The sequence below is a fragment of the Gobio gobio genome (assembly GCF_949357685.1).
Source record: "Gobio gobio genome assembly, chromosome: 22".
NCBI lineage: Eukaryota > Metazoa > Chordata > Actinopteri > Cypriniformes > Gobionidae > Gobio > Gobio gobio.
In genome coordinates, this window is record NC_137118.1 from 4,194,495 (window position 1) to 4,214,199 (window position 19,705).

General features: G+C 44.7%; 1 protein-coding gene across 9 annotated transcripts in view; it reads left to right on the forward strand.

The window, feature by feature from the left end:
• Positions 1-252: 252 nt before the first annotated feature.
• Positions 253-19,705, forward strand: part of fez1 (fasciculation and elongation protein zeta 1 (zygin I)) — a gene marked incomplete at its 3' end in the record, with an annotated part of 34,403 nt that continues 14,950 nt past the window's right edge. For 2 of the 9 annotated variants that reach the window (XM_079804589.1, XM_079804584.1), the window contains exons 1-3: positions 310-575; positions 5,177-5,517; positions 17,477-17,576. In XM_079804589.1, the coding sequence (XP_079660715.1) occupies positions 5,201-5,517; positions 17,477-17,576 (417 nt within the window). In that variant the 5' untranslated portion in view covers positions 310-575; positions 5,177-5,200. Of the gene's footprint in view, positions 576-5,176; positions 5,522-17,476; positions 17,577-19,705 lie in introns of those variants that run through there. The other 7 variants (XM_079804586.1, XM_079804590.1, XM_079804587.1 and 4 more) reach the window with 6 other exon arrangements.

Sequence of the window (19,705 nt, forward strand, 5' to 3'; positions counted from 1 at the left end):
TGTTGTTAGCACGGCTTCCTCATTGCAAATCCCTTGAGCGTGCTTTAAGGGGTAATGAGAGGAGGGCTCCTGCCAAGAGACCCCTGATGTGTCCGATGACAAGCGAGTTCAAGGTGTGAATAAAGCCCCACTACAGCTCCTCTCTGTTTTTTCCCCCTTCCTCATGAATATGGAGGGATTTGGCTTATGGAAGAGCGAGAGAAAGGGAGCGGGAGGGGTAGGGGGCGGAGAGAGTGAGGTGCATGGGGAGATGAGCAGAAGGGGGAGGGGCGGAGAGGAGGATGATTCGGTCAGTTGCCGTAGCAATGCGCAGGCTCCGTGGAAAAGGAGAGGAAGGCTGCTGCTTAATGATCAGAAAACAACACTCGCCACCTCGGCCGGCTTAGACAAGACGCCGTGGACTAGAACAGGGTGCTGAGCGGCCATCACGACACAGAGCTGGTGTGTGTGTGTGTGTGACGGGAATGAATGCGTCCGGTGTTGTTTCATCCTGACCGATGGTTGTTTCGCTCTGACTATATTGGAATAGCAGGGACTCTTTCTACCCAGATATACAAGGAGAGATTCTTCGGCAGGTAATTCGTTCCTCCATCACTCCGTCTCCATCCCGCCATTGTTTTCCCATTATTCCCTCTGGGAAATGGGGTAACCTTGATCTCCATCCCTTATTTTTTTACTCTGTACATATTTGAAGAAAAAGATTATTTATTTTTATATACTGCAGTATTTGGATAATCTTTTTTAAAATCCATTTGACAAAGAAATGTTTAAAAAAATGATGTATTTTTTCTCAGCCATGCTTTATGATGTGATCCGCCATGTTTCTTCCCGTCATGGCTCGTCAATTAATCTTATCTTGTGACATGGTTGTGCTCATATTCATAGCTCACACCTGCCTCAAGCACTGGCGCTCACAAATTCATCCTGTAGTCTGAATTTATCCTCCAAGTAGTGCATTTGAGAAATATCTCTTGTGATAAATATGAATGTAATGCACATTTACATGACGTCATTCTCAATGGAGGTCCCACAGCAGAAGTGTTTTATTCCATTGATTGATTTAAAGTCAATATGCTATTTACACTCCTGCCCAATTCCGCCCTCTTCCCCAGGAATTGTGAATAAGGGGCAGCAGTTTATCACAGTAACATTGAATTACCTCTGTGCTTTGGTCATTGGATTTGGATGTTAAGGTTTTTTTTAACTGGCTTTGCCCATAGGCACATGGGTGGCGGACAAACAAATCAATGGGTAACCAAAAACTAGGAAGTGGAAAAGGTCATCACCTTAATTCTGACACATACACACTAGGGCTAAAGTAACAGAGTGTATTTGTGGAATGGCACTTTGCTGACTAATGTGATGTTGGGGTGAAAGCTTTTTGCAAGCCTGTTTTAAATGGATTTTTATCCGGCAGTCTTTTAGCTTGACGTTAAGCCTGATAAAGCCTTTTGAGCTCATTCATGGGAACAGATCACTGGGCGAAAAACGGCGCATGAACTAATGTTATAATTACTCTTGAAATGAACAGTCCCTCCACTATATTTTTTGGTGATTTTTGTAGGGCTGCTCCGAATACCATTTTTTGAGCTTCGAAGCTTCGGTAGTAATCAACACCGAATATTCGAAGGGAGCGTTTTGAACATATTCTTCTCTCTAATAAAGGCAGGAGTCTGGAGAAGTGGCGCGCCTCACGTGGGCTTATATACTCCGAGAACGGACATTGCACTAATGATACAAAACACACAGCTCCTATATTTCACGGTAGCTTCATTAGATTGATAATAACGGGTAATAGTCTTGCTGTGATAGTCGGTGTTAGTGTTCAGGCATAACACCGGTTACATCACTTGCCCACCGTGGCACCGCCCCACCGTCGTTTTGATATTTTATAGTAGTAAAAATTTTAGTTCAGTTAGAGAACAGACACTACAATTAAAAACTGAATGTGCAGCGCGAGCCGAACGAGAGTCGCAGCACAAACGCAGTCAGATCTCATTCATCACGAGAGCGAGGAGCTGAATGACAAGATGATTTGGTTTCAAAGTGAAATGTACATTTACATTTACAGTTATGCGTTTGGCAGACGCTTTTATCCAAAGCGACTTACATTACATTCAAGGTACACATTTTACATTTTGTCAGTTTTTGCTTTCCCTGGGAATTGAACCCATGACCTTGGCGTTGCTAGCGCAATACTCTAGTGTTTGAGCTACAGGAAAGCTAAAAGCGCTTATTTAATGGAGTTGTTTGGTTGTTGTGTTTTTCATTAAAGGTGCTATAAGCGATGTCACGTTTTTTTGTCACATACAGCAAACATCTCCTTACTATCCGCTAGCTGCCTGTCCCCTGAACACACAGTAAAAAAACGAGTCCTCTGTAGTCAGCACAAGCTCCACAAACGGCAACAAAAACAAACTTGGGCAGTCTGGACAACGAAACATAATAAACAGTGCTCCAGCCAATAACCGACAAGAATGATTAGGGGGTGGAGGTTTGGGGTTAATGCGTGCACATGAAGTGTGTGTAGAAGAGAGAAGCATAAAGAGGGAAGTTCGAATTATATGATTTTGATATGGCTGACACACGACCAAAAAGATGACGTTCTGATGAACAACTTGCAACGAAAAGGGCAAAGGAGAAGGAACGCGCACAAAGTCCCGAATTTACAACGGAAAAGCCTTCGAAAGGTGGCGAGAACTTCCAATCAGGAAGCACGGAGGGGAGGAGGAGGAGGAGGAGGAGGAGGAGGAGGAGGAGGAGGAGGAGGAGGGAGGGTCTAGCTAGCTCTGTTTTGTTTGACAACACACCAAGAATCGCTTAGAGCACCTTTAAGAAAAATAGGCTAATGAACCCACCATTCAGGCAACCCGCCGCTCGAATTGGGGCTAATTCTAAACCGAAAGTAAAATGCACACGGCCGCACTGTCATTCATTCACGGCCTCACTGTGCACAAGCACTGTAATGTGATGGTGAGGAACATTTTCTCACGTCACATCCCTGACGGGTAAAAAGGCTAATACATTTTGATACTATTTTCCACAATGTCAAACCAACACAGCTTAACCCAAAATGCAAGCTCAGGCATGCGCTCATGCAGTTGTGCACTCTAGACAGAGAATACTCCAGTTGCAGGGAACACTTAGGCCGCGTGTCCACCATAGCGTTTTTTCACTGGTTTTTACGCTGGCTGGCGTATTGAATTGTTTTCAGTGGGAGCGCTGCGTTTTTAGAACGCCATGATCGTGATGAGGCGCAGAGCGAGAATTTCACGCTCAAGCGCCGAGCTTTCAGCATTTTTTACTGGTCGCCGAGAGTTGAAGAATGTTCAACTTTGAGTAAAACGCAGCGCTCATCACTGTCACTTTTCACCCATCCGTCCAATCACAGTGGAGGAGGGGCGGGACAAATGCAACACCGACCAACTGCCACATTCTGCTTGTGCAACGTCAACAGATGAAAACAAACAAGCATAAAAATAATAATTTAAAACAAGAGCCAGAGCAAATACTTTACATTGTATCAGCATTTTTATATAGAATCAATACAGAAACAAACTGAAAAATCCCCAAATGATATACAACCCTCTACAATGCGAGTAAAACACTCGCAAATGCGAGTAAATCGTCACTCTGGGCGATTAAATAATAATTCTTTGTTGTATTTTCCAGTCAAAATAACGGAGTTCATTTGGAATTATTCAGCATTAAAAAACAAGCAGAAGATATGCCGTTTTTTTTCTGGTAGTGGGCGGAACTAATGTGCAGACCGCAATCTCATTGGCTGGCGCTCATCTTTTCCTGTCCCTGTTTTGATTTCAGCAAATCAGTTTGAGCGAATGCTGTCAACGTGATTAATATTCATGAACCCAGCAGCTCATCAATCCTTAGTGCGTTGTATACTGTTATTAGTAGTATAATTAGTATTATTATTATTATTATTATTATCTTTTAATAATATAATATAATTACAAGTATACATTTTTTTACAGAAACACCAACAATATCTTAAGCACCACCACCAGTCCAAAGTTCAGTTAAATGACAAATATGCATTAATCCATGCTTTCAAACAGTTTTAGTTGTAATAAAGTTCTATCATTAAATAGTGCTTGATTTTCATAATATCATAACATAGTCTAATGCTGACTGATGTTAAGCATTTAGCCTACGTTCAGATATTTAAAAAGCTGTGCCATTTTACAAAGATATTGATACATTTGGTTGTATATATATATAAGTATATCAGTCTGGCGACTAAACAAAAAAATGTACTAGCCAAAGGCGATTCTATTGCCAAGCTTGAGGGTTGATATACTAGTAACACTTCCACAGATATCCCATATCATCACAAGCAAAGAGTCTAATCTGAAAAAAAAAAAACGCTCTCAAGCGCCCACAGCGAGACGTTTTCAGCCGAAATAAAAATGCTTTGGTGAACACACAGCCTTAGGCTAAGAAGAAGCAAATATATTTATTAAGTATAATGAGGTTGGGTTCCTATTCAACTGTCCATACTATTAAAAACGGCTAGGCTATAAGATAATTGTACAAAAAAAAAATAAGTATTGTATTTTGCTAGATTTTATAGTGTAAACATATGCAAGCGCGAACTGAGGGACTGACTGAACTCGATGGCGTCTGTTTTGGTAAATCAGAAAATGCGTTTTTGCCTAGAAACACTCATATTGTAGTATTTAATTTGCTTAAAATAAATGTTAATATTTTAAATCGATATTGAGTGTATTATAAGGCAGAAAAAGTACACTACTGTACACACGTCAGCATTTATGATTTTATGAAAGTGAATTTGAATGAGCGTTAGCTATAATTGCTGTTTGGCTCTGACTCCCTCACAGTCCCAGAATTCATTGGGAAAAATCCCAGAGGTTCTGCTGAATCAACCAAATTAAACACAATTACTTTCACTCTGCTTGAGCGAAGTGCAGTCATTTGTGCTGCATGCTTGCTTAGTGGAAGAGAACAAAATTAATTTAATGGGATGTCATCTGAGAAACAAGCCTCACACAATGTTCTTGACTCTGAGGAAGCCATTACTGTTATATAACTTCATATTCAAATACAGTTTTAGCTGTAAAACGATCCACTTTCAGCGTTTTATGCTTTAGCTGGTGATTTGAGATGACATATTGACGATTATTATGTGTATCATCAGGGATCGTCTGAGCTCCACGTGACGATGGAGGCTCCTCTGGTGTGCCTGGATGAGGAATTCGAGGATCTGCGGCCCTGCAAGATGGAGGAGCTCGAATCCGAGCATCCTTCCTGCCGGCCTCACAAAACAATCCCTCTGGCCCCGCTGTGCCGCGAAGACTTCTCCGAGCTCGAGAACTTCTCCGAGATGATGAGCTTCAAGTCCATGGAGGACCTGGTCAACGAATTTGACGAGAAGCTGAACGTGTGCTTCCACAATTACAACACCAAGACAGAAGGCCTGGCACCCGTACGCAACCAATCTCACGCCGAGGAGGATGAGGAAAGGCTTCAAGATGAAGAGTAAGCAAGATCTTTTCTGTCACGCTTCCTCCAAATGCATGTGGGTAGATGAATTTGTGAACTGTGCAGTTTGATGCAATTGGCTTCACGTTTTTCCATCATTAAGCACCACCAGATAAATGTATGCAGGGCTTGACGCTTACTTTTTCCCAGGGTGCACCTGTGCTCTTAAGTTGAAAAATTTAGGAGCGCATTTAGAACCATTTCTGCATTTATATATATAAAACACACTGTAACAGTGCCATACTAGTGTTATTTTAGTATCTCTGAGATACTATATAGATTTTGTTAATATTTTGAATTCAATTTAATTCTTTCATTTTAATTTTTGTTCAAATTTTAATAATTCTGTTGTTTTGTCTTTTTTCTTCTATTTCAGTTTTAGTTTGGTACATCAGGTTAATGAAACTAAATGAAAATAAGTTGTTTATATTTTATTTTATGGTAGTTAACATAAGTAGAGATTTTTTTATGGTTTTAGTTTTTGTAAAACACTGATAATAACTATAATAACACTGATACTAGTAAAATCTATATATTTAATAATATGCGTCAAATTTTTAGTCTTTCCTTCCTGTGATGGGGCGTCCAAGACAGAAGCTACAATCGCTTACTTTAAATTAAATAGAAATTAAATTAAATGACATACAGTTTGTGTAACCAAATAATAACCGGGGTGGACACACTGCTTGACTTTTATTTAACCTCTTAACTGTCACCCCCCTTTTTGAGAATACACATGAAAATGCACAATCCAAACTTAAAGGGCTGTAATTCAAGAATGCTTAGGAATATAGACCTAAGTTTGGTCTTGTTTTAAAGCAGACACTCGGCTGAAGTGAAAGCAATTCAAAATATGAAAGTATGAAAAAGTAATGGAAGTTTAAATTTACTGTAAATAAAAAATACTGTACTAAATATTTTTTATTTTATATAAAATATATATTTTACAAAAATGTTTTAATCTAAAATTACTATAAAATCAAAGCCATATGTCTAACCAAGTTGTGTTTCAAATTTGAAGTTGATATCACGAAAATTGAAGTTCCCATGAGATGTTGTTTAGGGCGCTGTACCCCAAACAGCCACCGGGTGTCATTGAAATTCCATTGATTGTTTTTTTGATGCATTTTCCTGTAATTTTCTGTCCAAATGTCACTTCCATCACAAAACGGTCCCCAAATATGAACCCTTGAGACTCAGACCTTTCCGACGATATGTGTCAAGATTAGAAAAGATTTTGATTATAAAGTCGTTAAAATAAATGTTGTAATATGAAACATGACGCCGCCCACTAGGGGGAGGAGCCTGCTAAAATAATTTAAAGTACCATTTCCATGGTAACGCAACGTCCAATTTCAAAACGGTTTTCACAGGATGAATTTTGAGTTCGTAAGCTTTCGAATGATACCTAATTTATGATAATTACTAAAATATATTATACGAAAAAAAGGCGATCAAAAAAGAGTGCCAGGCGTCCCGCTAGCGGGACGGTGACAGTTAAGAGGTTAATAAACAAGCCTGAAATACACCGGGACTCTTATTTTGAAATGTCTATGCTTTATTATTACAGGAGCTTGTTCAAATTCAGACGAGGAGATAAAATATGCGATCTCACAAACATATTACAGTATAAACACTGTCATAATCGATCAGCATTAGCTCATAAGCATTCGCTTGGCATAAATGTGCTTTTCACTGATTGGTCGAGCCTGTGGAATGCACAACAGCGCCGCCTATAGGCTTTGAAACGTTAAGCGCTCACGTTTATTTAATGAAATCATAGCCTTCTGAAGTTTAATAATCACATTAGACAGTGTCACGATTGATGTTTTTCCATCCCCCAAATATAAGACGCCTTAAAATGATTATTAAGACGCTTGTTATAGCATTTATGGCATTGAAGACTTACATATAAGAGAACTTTATTCGCACAGGTGCTCCAAAATACATTTTACAGTGTGCACGCATCTATTTTTAATTGCAAATGCGAGTGAAATGGTCGCACCGGCGAGCCCTGGATACTGTTATCACTGTGCTGATAAATATGCCCATCCAGTTTCTCTGCCAATCAGAAGTCAGGACATGTCTCTTTGCCAACAGCCCTGCCAATCAAACTGTATAAAAACACCCTTTGTCCATCGCCAGCGTCTGTCTGTGTGCATGTGTCCGTGGTTTGGCCGTGAATTATTCAGCAAATTTTTATACGCCTCAGTGCTTTTGTTTGTCCTGACTTGTCTGCGCTGGCAGCCTGTCATTCTGTCTTTGCTGTCAAATCTGCCTCTCGCAAAACAGGACAAAAAAAAATCTAAATATAGCGCACATGCATGTCAAAACATCCCTGATTGGGACTCTAATGGCAAAAATAGACACAAATATTGGAAGAAAATAAAAAAAAGTAGCTTGACACTATTGCATTTGCTTTAAATGTCATGTTTGTAGCCTTACAAGAGATAAAACGAGTATGTTTTTGGGGATTTCCAGTATTTGAGCATCTTGCTCAGTACGCTTGTGCTGCAAATAAGCTGTTGATTTATGATTTGTTAGCATGTTATTTTCTGCGTTTCCTGCTGTGATGTGTTCTCATTGCCTGTGGCTTTTGTTCTTGGCTTGAATTCAGACACAAATCTGTCCTTGCGCTAGAATTCAGCCTATGGCTGCGCATCTGACGGATCGCAGGAATGAGCCTGCTGCAATTCTCCGATTTTTTTTTTTAAGCCACGCTTGGTACATATTCTAGATAAGATGTTGCCTTCAGAGATCTTCCGACAGTAGACAGAAATTAAACTCCTTCAGACAATGACATATGGGTAGACGACGAGTCTGTACCAGTTTGGTGTTGTTGCAGGGCTGGAATGGAGGCTGGTAGGCTTGCGTCTGTATGCCCTCAGAGATCAGCACACTTTGAATGGCCACTTGTTCCCTGGATGACTAGACAGAGGCACAAAGAAAGTGTGGAGAGTAATTTCAGTATGTAGATGAATAGATAGAAAAGAGAAAGAAAGCATTGTCACTAGCCCGGTTATATAAACATGGAAAGCAGCTACTTAAAGAGCATCTTAAACATGTTGTAGCATCACCTTTGAGCACAAATGCATATAAAGTGTAGGGTGACCCGATTTCTCATGGTGGAAAACGGGACGGGACGGATATTTCCCTTATTTTATGATATGAGAAATTTTATTCCATGATAAAAATATGTGTGACCCTGGAGCACAACACCAGTCCTGCTTTCTCACGGGTATATTTGTGGCAATAACCAACAATACATTGTGTAGGTCAAAATTATCCATTTTTCTTTTATGCCAAAAATCATTAGGATATTAAGATCATGTCCCATGATGATATTTTGTTTGATATTTCCTACCGTAAATATATCAAAAATGTATTATTATTATTATTAGTAATATGCATTTCTAAGGACTTCATTTGGACAACTTTAAAGGAGATTTTCTGAATATTTCGATTTTTTTGCACCCTCAGATTCCAGATTCTCAAATAGTCTCAGACAAATATTGTCCTAACAAACCATACATCAGTGGAAATCTTATTTATTCAGCTTTCAGATGGAAAAATGTACCCTGTGAAAAAAAACCTTTGTGGTTCAGTGTCACATATAGTTAATTTTATTTCCCTTTCAGTCGGTCACGTTCGACGTACGTCGGAACTGACCGACGAATTGGGATCTGTTTCAGAGACCAATCTACTTCGAGTGTATTAAAAACGAGCCAATGAAGATTGGCATGCGATCACGCATTCCACGCACCGCCCCGCAGCGCGGGTATAAATACGGAAGTGGAAGTGCCGCATACCGCTTTCAACTTCGGAGCCGAGCATTACATGTTCCTACGAAGAGTGTGTTTACACAAACTAAACGAGTCTCTACGAGAAGATCAGCTTACCTGTTCCAGTGTCGGTGTGACGGCGCTTTACAGCGGTGGTCGCGAGCAGAAGAAATCTGTCGGTTCGCTGGGCGTTTCCTCTGAGTGCTTACAGTGGGCTTGCACCTTTAAACCACTGTGAGCCGCGGCTATTCCCCTGTGTGCCTCGGCACTTGTTGGAGCGGTTCTCTCTTCTCTCTATCACTAAAAGAGCAACACGGTTTGACCCTGCGTCTTTTTCAAGATGTCATTCAAACCGTGTGTTTCTGGATGCGGTTGTTTCCTGTCCTCATTTGACGGCCACGATCTCTCTCACATATAAACATGTGAGATTGCTTTCGTGGGTGATTCATGCTCTCTCAGGAGAGCATGGTCACGTCGGCGCGTTGTTCGTCTCCCCTTTCTCGTAAGGGCTTGAGCGTTCAGCGCGCCGTGTGCCGTCGAGCGCCGGCTGACAGCGGGGGTTGCCACGGCAACCCAGCGCGTCACTCGGCGCTCTCTAGATGCGCGGTCCAGACTATGAAACCTCAAACGGGGTTGAGTCCCTTTGCTTATTCCCTGATCTAGTTTCTTTTCTGGTGCTCCAGAGAAGGATTATTTTGGTTAATAAGCCTTGGTGACCTGAGGATTACAGTGGGGCATCCCCGCCGGGTACATCTCTTCGGGCCCCCACTCCTCTATCGCATCATGAGCATGTTGAGACTTTGTTCGTGGGTGGTTCATGTTCTCTCATGGGGACATGGCCACGTCGGCGCGTTGTTCGTTCTGCCCCTTTAATAGGGGCTTGAGCGTTCAGCGTGCCGTGTGCCGTCGAGTCTGGCGGCCACGCCCACTGTCTCTCATGCCTGCTGGTAGCCCAGATGGGATTGCTGGTCCTTTTTAAAAAAAAAAAAAAAAAAAGGGGGACCCAGCATTTCATTTGTGGCTCTGGCAGAGGACAGATGTCAATTGCTGCATCGGAGAGAGGGCTGTTATGCGCTGGAGATGATGACGCTGAGTTTCCCACTATAATAGTGTGTGCTCATGCTGAATCAGATTCAGTGTTGACAGCCATGCCTTCCAGGGTGGCTGCCTGGATGTGCATTGGAAGAATTTAGCAGTGTGGAGCTTTTGGTGTCAAAATATGGAACGCCAAAAGGGCCATAATCTGTATGAATTTTTTCGCTCTCTCACTACCCTCTTTCCTGCATGCACGAGGGTAGTCTTGACTCAGGGGTTATGCAGGAACTGCGTGCAGTGATGGACCTCGCTCTCCGGGTGACAGAAGTCACTGCACGCTCCCTGGGTCAGGCGATGTCCACGTTAGTGGTCCAGGAAGCTGGGGCTAGACCTGGCAGATATGCGTGAGCCTGACAGAGTTCGGTTCCTCAACGCCCCTGTCTGTCAGGCTAGCCTCTTCGGCGACGCTGTTGAGAACTTGCCCAGCAGTTCTCGGTGGCCCAGAAGTGGATGGAGGTTTAAAAAAAAAAAAACATCCTGCCCCGACGACTAGCTGCTGCCTCCACCCAGTCGTCGGCTGCAGCACCTCCATCTGCTTGTCGCCGAGGGTGCCCCCCCTGCGTCCGCCTCCGCCCCTGCTAAGCCAAGCAGCAGCCTCCACCCGGGCAGCAGGTGGCCGGGCGCAGGGGATGTGCCCAACCCGTCCAGGATACCGCGAGTCCGCTAGCAAGCACATGGGCGAGCGGCCCTGGAACGGGCAGCCCAGCGAGATGGCAAGCTGCTCGGGGAGAAGGTGTCCGCACCCCTCCCTCCCCCGGAGGAGGACCGGGGGGAGAATATTTTTTCGGTTCGGTCCTGCCGCTGGCTCTCCGGAGTCCAGCGGTACCCACATTCTCAGAGCAGTTTCCTCCCTCCCTGGGCTCTGAGAGGGTCAGGTTGGCAGTGTGCGACGCCCCCGGGCCTAGCCACTCCTTTCCTCCCCTCTCCCCCTTCGCCAGGGGGCAGCAGTGTGGGCACCGAGGACGCCCCCGGGCCTTCTCACCCACACTCTGCCCCACCTGGAGTACTCAGACAACACTCCGGGCCGCCTCCGGGCCTCCCGAGTCGGGTCTGAGTGCTCCACCTCGCTGCCTCACCCCGGGTACGTCTGTGGTGCCGATGATCCTGCTTGTTCGGTCTCTGGGGGCCTGGCTAAAAGGCCTCCCCGGACCGTCATGCTGGCTCATCTGTACCATCAGACTCGGCTATGCGATTCGTCGCACGCCGGCCTCCCAAGTACAGGGGCATCCTCTTCACCTCAGTGTGGAGCTCGGATGCCCATGTCTTGCGGTCAGAGATCGATGTCCTGCTGGCGAAGGGCGCGATCGAGCCGGTTCCTCCAGCCGATATGAGGTCGGGGTTTTACAGCCCCTACTTCATTGTACCCAAGAAAGGTGGTGGGTTAAGACCAATCTTGGACCTGCGCATTTTGAATCGGGCCCTGCACAAGCTCCCGTTCAAGATGTTAATGCAGAAACGCAATTTTCAGTGCATCCGTCCCCAAGATTGGTTCGCAGCGATCGACCTGAAGCCCTTCGGGCTGTCCCTGTCGCCTCGCGTCTCCACGAAAGGCGTAGAGGCAGCCATTGTTCCGCTCAGAGAACGCGGCGTTCGCTTACTTAACTATCTTGACGACTGGCTTATTCTCGCCCAGTCTCGGGAGTAGTTGTGCGAACACAGGGACATGGTGCTCAGTCACCTCAGCCTGTTGGGACTTCGGGTCAACCGAGAGAAGAGCAAACTCTGTCCCACGCAGAGGATCTCTTGTCTCGGTATGGAGCTGGATTCGGTCAGCCGGACGGCGCGCCTCACTCCGGAGCGCGTCCGGTCAGTGTTGAACTGCTTGAATACGTTCAATGGCAGGACAGCGGCCCCACTGAAACTTTTTCAGAGGCTCCTGGGGCATATGGCATCCGCAGCCGCGGTAACGCCGCTCGGATGGCTTCATATGAGGCCGCTTCAACGCTGGTTACACGACCGAGTCCCGAGATGGGCGTGGCACAGCGGTCAGTACCGGGTCCCAGTGACTCCTTACTGTCGCCAAACCTTCAACCCGTGGTCTGAACCCTCGTTTCTCCGGGCCGGTGTGTCCTTAGAACAGGTGTCGAGGCATGCTGTGGTCTTCACGGATGCCTCATCCACGGGTTGGGGGGCCACGTACAACGGGCACGTAGGTTCGGGACTGTGGACGGGACCCCAACTACGTTGGCATATCAATTGCCTAGAGCTTCTGGCGGTATGTCTTGCCCTGGCCCGGTTCAAGAAACCGCTCCAGGGCAAACACGTACTGGTCCGTTCGGACAGCACTGCGGCCGTTGCGTACATCAACCGTCAGGGTGGTCTACGCTCCCGTTGCATGCTCCGGCTCGCCCGCCATCTCCTCCTGTGGAGTCAGAAGTTTGTGAGGTCACTTCGTGCTATTCACTTTCCAGGTGCGCTGAACCAGACAGCCGACGAGCTCTCTGGCCAGTCGACACCTCCGGACGAATGGCGACTCCACCCCCGGAGCGTCCAGCTGATATGGGACCACTTTGGGGTTGCGCAGGTAGTCCTGTTTGCTTCACTGGAGTCGACCCATTGCCAGTGGTACTACTCCCTGACCGGAGGTACCTTAGGCATAGATGCACTGGCGCACAGCTGGCCCCGAGACCTACGCAAATATGCGTTTCCCCCAGTGAGCCTTCTTGCACAGACCCTGTGCAAGGTCAGGGAGGACGAGGAGCAGGTCTTGTTAGTTGCGCCCTATTGGCCCAACCGGACCTGGTTCCCCGAACTCACACTCCTCGCGACAGCCCCTCCCTGGCCGATTCCCCTGAGGAAGGACCTTCTTTCTCAGGGACGGGGCACTCTATGGCACCCGCGTCCAGACCTCTGGAAACTCCATGTCTGGTCCCTGGACGGGACGCGGAGGTTCTAGATGGCCTACCGCAAGCTGTGGTAGACATCATCGCTTCAGCTAGAGCCCCCTCTACGAGGCGCCTCTATGCTCTGAAGTGGAACCTGTTCGTCGTTGGTGCTCTTCCCGCCAGGAAGACCCCCGGAAGTGTTCGATTACGTCGTGCTTTCCTTCCTGCAGGATGGGTTGGAGCGGCGGCTGTCTCCCTCCACCCTCAAAGTGTATGTCGCTGCAATAGCAGCGTATCACGATGCAGTAGACGGTAAATCCGTAGGTAGGCACGACTTAATTGTCAGGTTCCTCAGAGGTGCGAGGAGACTAAAATCCTCCTCGTTCTACCTCGTTACCCTCTTGGGACTTAGCCCTGGTGCTTAGAGCACTCCAGGGTCCTCCATTTGAGCCTTTGCAGTCAGTCGAGCTAAAAATCCTGTCCATGAAGACAGTCCTCCTGACCGCATTGGCCTCAATCAAGAGGGTGGGGGACCTGCATGCGCTTTCGGTCGACGAATCGTGCCTAGAATTCGGGCCGGCCTACTCTCACGTTGTCCTGAGACCCCGGCCTGGATATGTGCCCAAGGTTCCTACCACTCCCTTCCGGGACCAGGTAGTGAACCTGCAAGCGCTGCCTTCGGAGGAGGCAGACCCAGCCCTAGCTTTATGTCCCATCCGCGCTCTTCGCGCTTACGTTGACCGGACACAAAGCTTCAGATCCTCACAGCAGCTCTTCGTCTGTTACGGAGGTCAGCAGAAGGGAAAGGCTGTCTCCAAGCAGAGGTTGGCCCCCTGGATAGTGGATGCCATTGTCTTGGCTTACCAGTCCCAAGACGTACCTTGCCCGTTCGGGGTGCGGGCTCACTCAACAAGGAGTGTTGCTTCATCCTGGGCGCTGGCTCAAGGTGCCTCGCTGACAGACATTTGTAGAGCTGCGGGCTGGGCGACACCTAACACGTTCGCTAGATTTTATAGCCTCCGTGTAGAGCCGGTATCTTCCCGCATCCTCGCCCCCCGGGGCCAGTAGCGCTAAGTACCCGTTCTAGTGTCGGCTTGCAACGCCACTCCCGCCTCCGGGCCGGATACGTGCGTCTATTCTTGCTCCAGTTGTGTTCCCCGGAAACGGCTAACCCTGTCGAGTTCCTCCGTCACCCTTGCGGTGTCAGACGTTGCGGACCGTCTGACGCCAGGCCTGCACCCGTATGCTTGTGGAACGTGTGTGTAGGCTGGGTTCCATATGTTGCGGTCCCCTCACGGCTACCCCATATGTGTATTCTCCACGGTATCTGCTACACTACTCGGTTAGCCCCGTGTCTTTCCCTCGACAGAGCCCGCTCTGTCATCTCTGGGCATGTTCTTCCCCCCCTGGGATCAGGTTGGGTCCACCCCAGAGATTTCCATAGTTGCACTACCCTAGGTTAGGTTAGTCCTGATGCGTATTTCCACCTCTCCTTCCATTGAAGGATGTGGCTCCGCAGCGTACCATCTCCCGAGACGGGCACGCTTTCCCAGCGTTATCCAATAGTCACGCTGAGTGGGTCTTGCAGGAACAGCAGTGACTGTCCTTCCCTGCCCGGAGCCCTGACTTCCACTCCAACAGAGGAGTGATTCAGCGAGCTCAGGCAGGGCGCTGGAAGGGCCAGCTCCCTGGCGTTTTGGTAGGGATCCCAATTCGTCGGTCAGTTCCGACGTACGTCGAACGTGACCGACTGAAAGGGAACGTCTCGGTTACGTATGTAACCCTCGTTCCCTGAAGGAGGGAACGGAGACGTACGTCCCGTCGCCAGGTGCTGTGCTTCAGCTGAAGGCCCGAGCCACACTTCTCGGCTCCTCAGTTGAAAACGGTATGCGGCACTTCCACTTCCGTATTTATACCCGCGCTGCGGGGCGGTGCGTGGAATGCGTGATCGCATGCCAATCTTCATTGGCTCGTTTTTAATACACTCGAAGTAGATTGGTCTCTGAAACAGATCCCAATTCGTCGGTCAGTTCCGACGTACGTCTCCGTTCCCTCCTTCAGGGAACGAGGGTTACATACGTAACCGAGACGATTTGTTATATAAAAAAAAACTATACAATATAGTAACAGATTAATTAAACTATGTTGTTCAGGTACAGATTTAACATGTATACATTTACAGTATTTAACATATTTTATTGTTAGATTAAAGGAACACTCCACTTTTTTTGAAAGTAGGCTAATTTTCCGTCTCGCCTAGAGTTAAACAGTTGAGTTTTAACGTTTTCGAATCCATTCAGCCGAGCTCCAGGTCTGGCGGAAGCACTTTTAGCATAGCTTAGCATAGATTATTGAATCTGATTAGACCGTTAGCATCTCGCTCAAAAATGACCAAAGAGTTTCCATATTTTTCCCATTTAAAACTTGACTCTTCTGTAGTTACATCGTGTACTAAGACCGACGGAAAATGAAAAGTTGTGATTTTCTAGACCAATATGGGTAGGAACTATACTCTCATTCCTGCGTAATAATGAAGGAACTTTGTTGCCATACCATGAGTGCAGCGGCGCAATGATATTACGCTAAGCTATGCTAAAAGTGCTACGCTAAAAGGAGATCGGCTGAATGGATTCGAAAATGAAGAAAATGAGCCTATTTTCAAAAAAAAAAGTATTTTCCTTTAAAATTAATGACACAGACAGGTATTTTAGGCTGCTGTCACTTTAAGACCGGATGTTAGGATCCACTATATTGACACATATCCGGTTTTCAGAGCGGTTTACGCCATAACCGACTGTATTTGTGTGAGATACTCCACATGATTGCGCATGATTTCGGGATTATGCACAGTCTGAGAGCGCTTCTGGTGTGTGTCATTCAGTACGATACCACATCGAGTTAATTTTTCACAACTTACTGTCATAATAACTCTTTTTGAAGACCCTTGTTAAATGTACACATGCTTCTTTGACATCTTGGCATCTGACTTGATCTCCTCCTCACTCTCTAATATCACTAACGGCAAGTTAATCAATAACGAATTGTGATTGGTTGGTAATTTTTTCTCCAAAATATACTATGACGAGATTGGCTACCTTTTGATTAGGCTATTCTCGCGTGACAGAAGACTGCTACTCGCTTTAATATGAGCACTTAGCAAAGACAATTTAGGAAAGAAGAAATATGATTTTTTTTTCATAATAAGTCAGGACACTAAAAATAGAGCTGAAATACGGGACTGTCCTGGGAAAAACGTCTGTTCACCCTATCAGTGACAACATTAATACAAATAAGTTATTAAAGTCATTGTTAAAGAATGCCTTTTCTTGAAGGATTAGTTCACTTCAAAATGAACATTTCCTGATAATTTCCTCACCCCCGTCTCATCCAAGATGTTCATGTCTTTCTTTCTTCTGTTGAAAAGAAATGAAGTTTTTTGAGGAAAACATTCCAGGATTTTTCTGCGCATAACAGACTTCAATGGGAACCAACGGTTAAAGGTCCAAATCAATGCAGTTTCAAAGGAAGGGCATCAGAGGCTCTGATCCCAGACGAGGAATAGAGTCTGATCTAGACAAACCATCATCATTTTCTAAAAAATGTATATACTTTTTAACCACAAATGCGCGACTTCTGTGTTGTTCTTCCTCACAACGTATGACATCATCATGGCGGAAAGGTCACGCGTGACGTAGGTGGAAGTACCGACCCACTGTTAAAACGAAATCAAACGGCCTTTACAGAAATAAAGGTAAAACAACGATGTTGGACAATTTTAAAGTTGGAGGAGAACATGAGATGGAGTTTTTCCGCACTGGTTCGGTACTTTCCACCGTGATGATGTCATACGGCGTGAAGAAGAACAACACAAGTCACGCATTTGTGGTTAAATAATATATAAATGTTTTTTTGTTTTTTTAGAAAATGACAATGGTTTGTCTAGATTAGACTCTATTCCTCGTCTGGGATTGGTCAGAGCCTCTGAAGCCCTTCCTTTGAAACTGCATTGATTTGGACCTTCAACTGTTGGTTCCCATTGAAGTCCATTATGTGGAGAAAAATCCTGGAATGTTTTCCTCAAAAAACGTAGAAAAGAAAGAAAGACATGAACATCTTGGATGAGACGGGGGTGAGGAAATTATCAGGAAATGTTCATTTTGAAGTGAACTAATCCATAAGTGTCATTTGTTCCATATTCATTGTGTGTCGGTTGGAACATTGTGTATATAAATGTCCATGCATGTGTTTTTGTAGCGTGTGGGATGCTCTGACTGACAACTACATCCCCTCCTCTGTGTCCAGCTGGGATGACCCCACCTCAGAAACACTGAATGGCAACCTCTCAGATCAGGAGGTAAACATCTGCTCTCCTCTGATATCTTTCAAGCTGTTGACATGATAATGGATTTGTATTTCCTGCAGGGTTACTGTATAGATTAGTGTTATAGGACATGACTACAAGTTATGTTTATAGTACCAAAAAATGGTAAGGACACAACGTTTTCTTTTAAAGGGGCTATATGTACGCATTTTCATGCATTAATAATTGCTATATTATTGACAATGTATGAACAGTTTGGAACGAAACTTAAAAAAACAACACCTTTCCCGACTTCCTAGGTTGTCTATGAAAGCCTGTAGGTGGATTTTTGTGTGAAGAACAAAAGGATGTGGCATTTGCATGTGCTCCCGAGAGCCTCTCTTCCGTTCTATGAAACATGAAACAAATGCTTCCAGGATAATGCAAAACAGCTTTTCTGTACTGTAAAGTCATTGTGTAATGCAAAGAAAAGGGGTTCATTTAAACTACAGCCTCACATAGTCAGATCTATAGTCTCAAATATACTCTATAATCAAACTATCAAAACAGTGTCATTTTAATAACCTCTTCTGTCGACATGATGCCGGTGAATTGCAGAGCCGGTGCAAACATATCCACATCACTATGATTAAATTTCTCACCGCTGACATTTTACTTTATTTTGTTGTTAAGAGGACATATTTATTGTAAATATTCATTTATTCATGGACGGCGTCTGGATGTTCGCTAACAGTATATCACTGCAAGATATTTTTACTTCTTTTACTTTATATCAAGGCATTGAATCGCGTTCAGTCTCTTTTATGTAAATAGTCAATCATTTTATCCCTTAAAACTCATCTTTGATCACCAAAATTACATTTTTCAAAGTTTTTTTCATTTGAAAATTTTTTTTTAACTCCTTGCTTCGTTTAGTATACACAGATTCATGAATATGCAAATTAGCCCCGCCCATACTTACTCGCACAAGCTCAAAAATACAGTCGGCCTGTAGTAAACGCTGCACAATGGTATCGCTCTTTACAACTTCAGACACATAACGCTCATTAATATGATTAGCCTTTTGCAGTTAATAATGTGTGTCTAATGTTACACAAACCATGTTCCCGTTCACCATCTCAGTCTCAGCATCCTTAGAAACGCTTTGAACATAACAGACCGTCAGTGGAGAAAGGCATATAGTTCATCATAACATCGTAATATACATCATAATTCACACGCTATATTGATAAAAGTACATGATTTTTCATATCAACAGAAGAATATACCGTGATAACCTGCTTCTCTTGAGACTCAGAGAATAGTTAATGATATGCTAAAGCTCCGCCCACATGTGACGTGATTGGTTACAAGGTAGTTTGTGATGTCAGAAACACCAGCGATTTCAAACCGTGTCTTTGGTTCACTGCAGTTTTAAAGAGAAAATACTCAGGAATGGTGTTAACTTGCACATGGTTTGTCTTAAGGCATATTAAAGGGTTAGTTCACCCAAAAATGAAAATTCTGTCATTAATTACTTACCCTCATGTCGTTCGACACCCGTAAGACCTCCGTTCATCTTCGGAACAGAAATTAAGATATTTTAGTTGAAATCTGATGTCTCTGAAAGTCCTCCATTGGCTCAATGGTACTCTACACTGTCAAGACCCTTAAAAGGTACTAAAGACGTCGTTACAAAGTCCATCTCACTACAGTGGTTCTAAAATAACTTTATGAATCGGCGACAATAGTTTTTGTGCGCAAAAAAACCCTAAATAATGACTTACAAAGTGATGACGATTTCAAAACAAAGCATCATGAAGCTTCGAAGCGTTATGAATCACTGAGTCGATTCAGCGGTTTGAATCGCCAAATTTCAGCAGTTTGGCGATTTGACACGCGATCCGAATCATCATTCGGCTCAGTGATTCATAACGCTTCGAAGCTTCATGATGCTTTGTTTTGAAATCGTCATCACTATATAAGACGTTATTTAGGGTTTTTTTGCGCACAAAAACTATTGTCGCCGATTCATAACGTTATTTTAGAACCACTGTAGTGAGATGGACTTTGTAACGACGTCTTTAGTACCTTTTAAGGGTCTTGACAGTGTAGAGTACCATTGAGCCAATGGAGGACTTTCAGAGACATCAGATTTCAACTAAAATATCTTAATTTCTGTT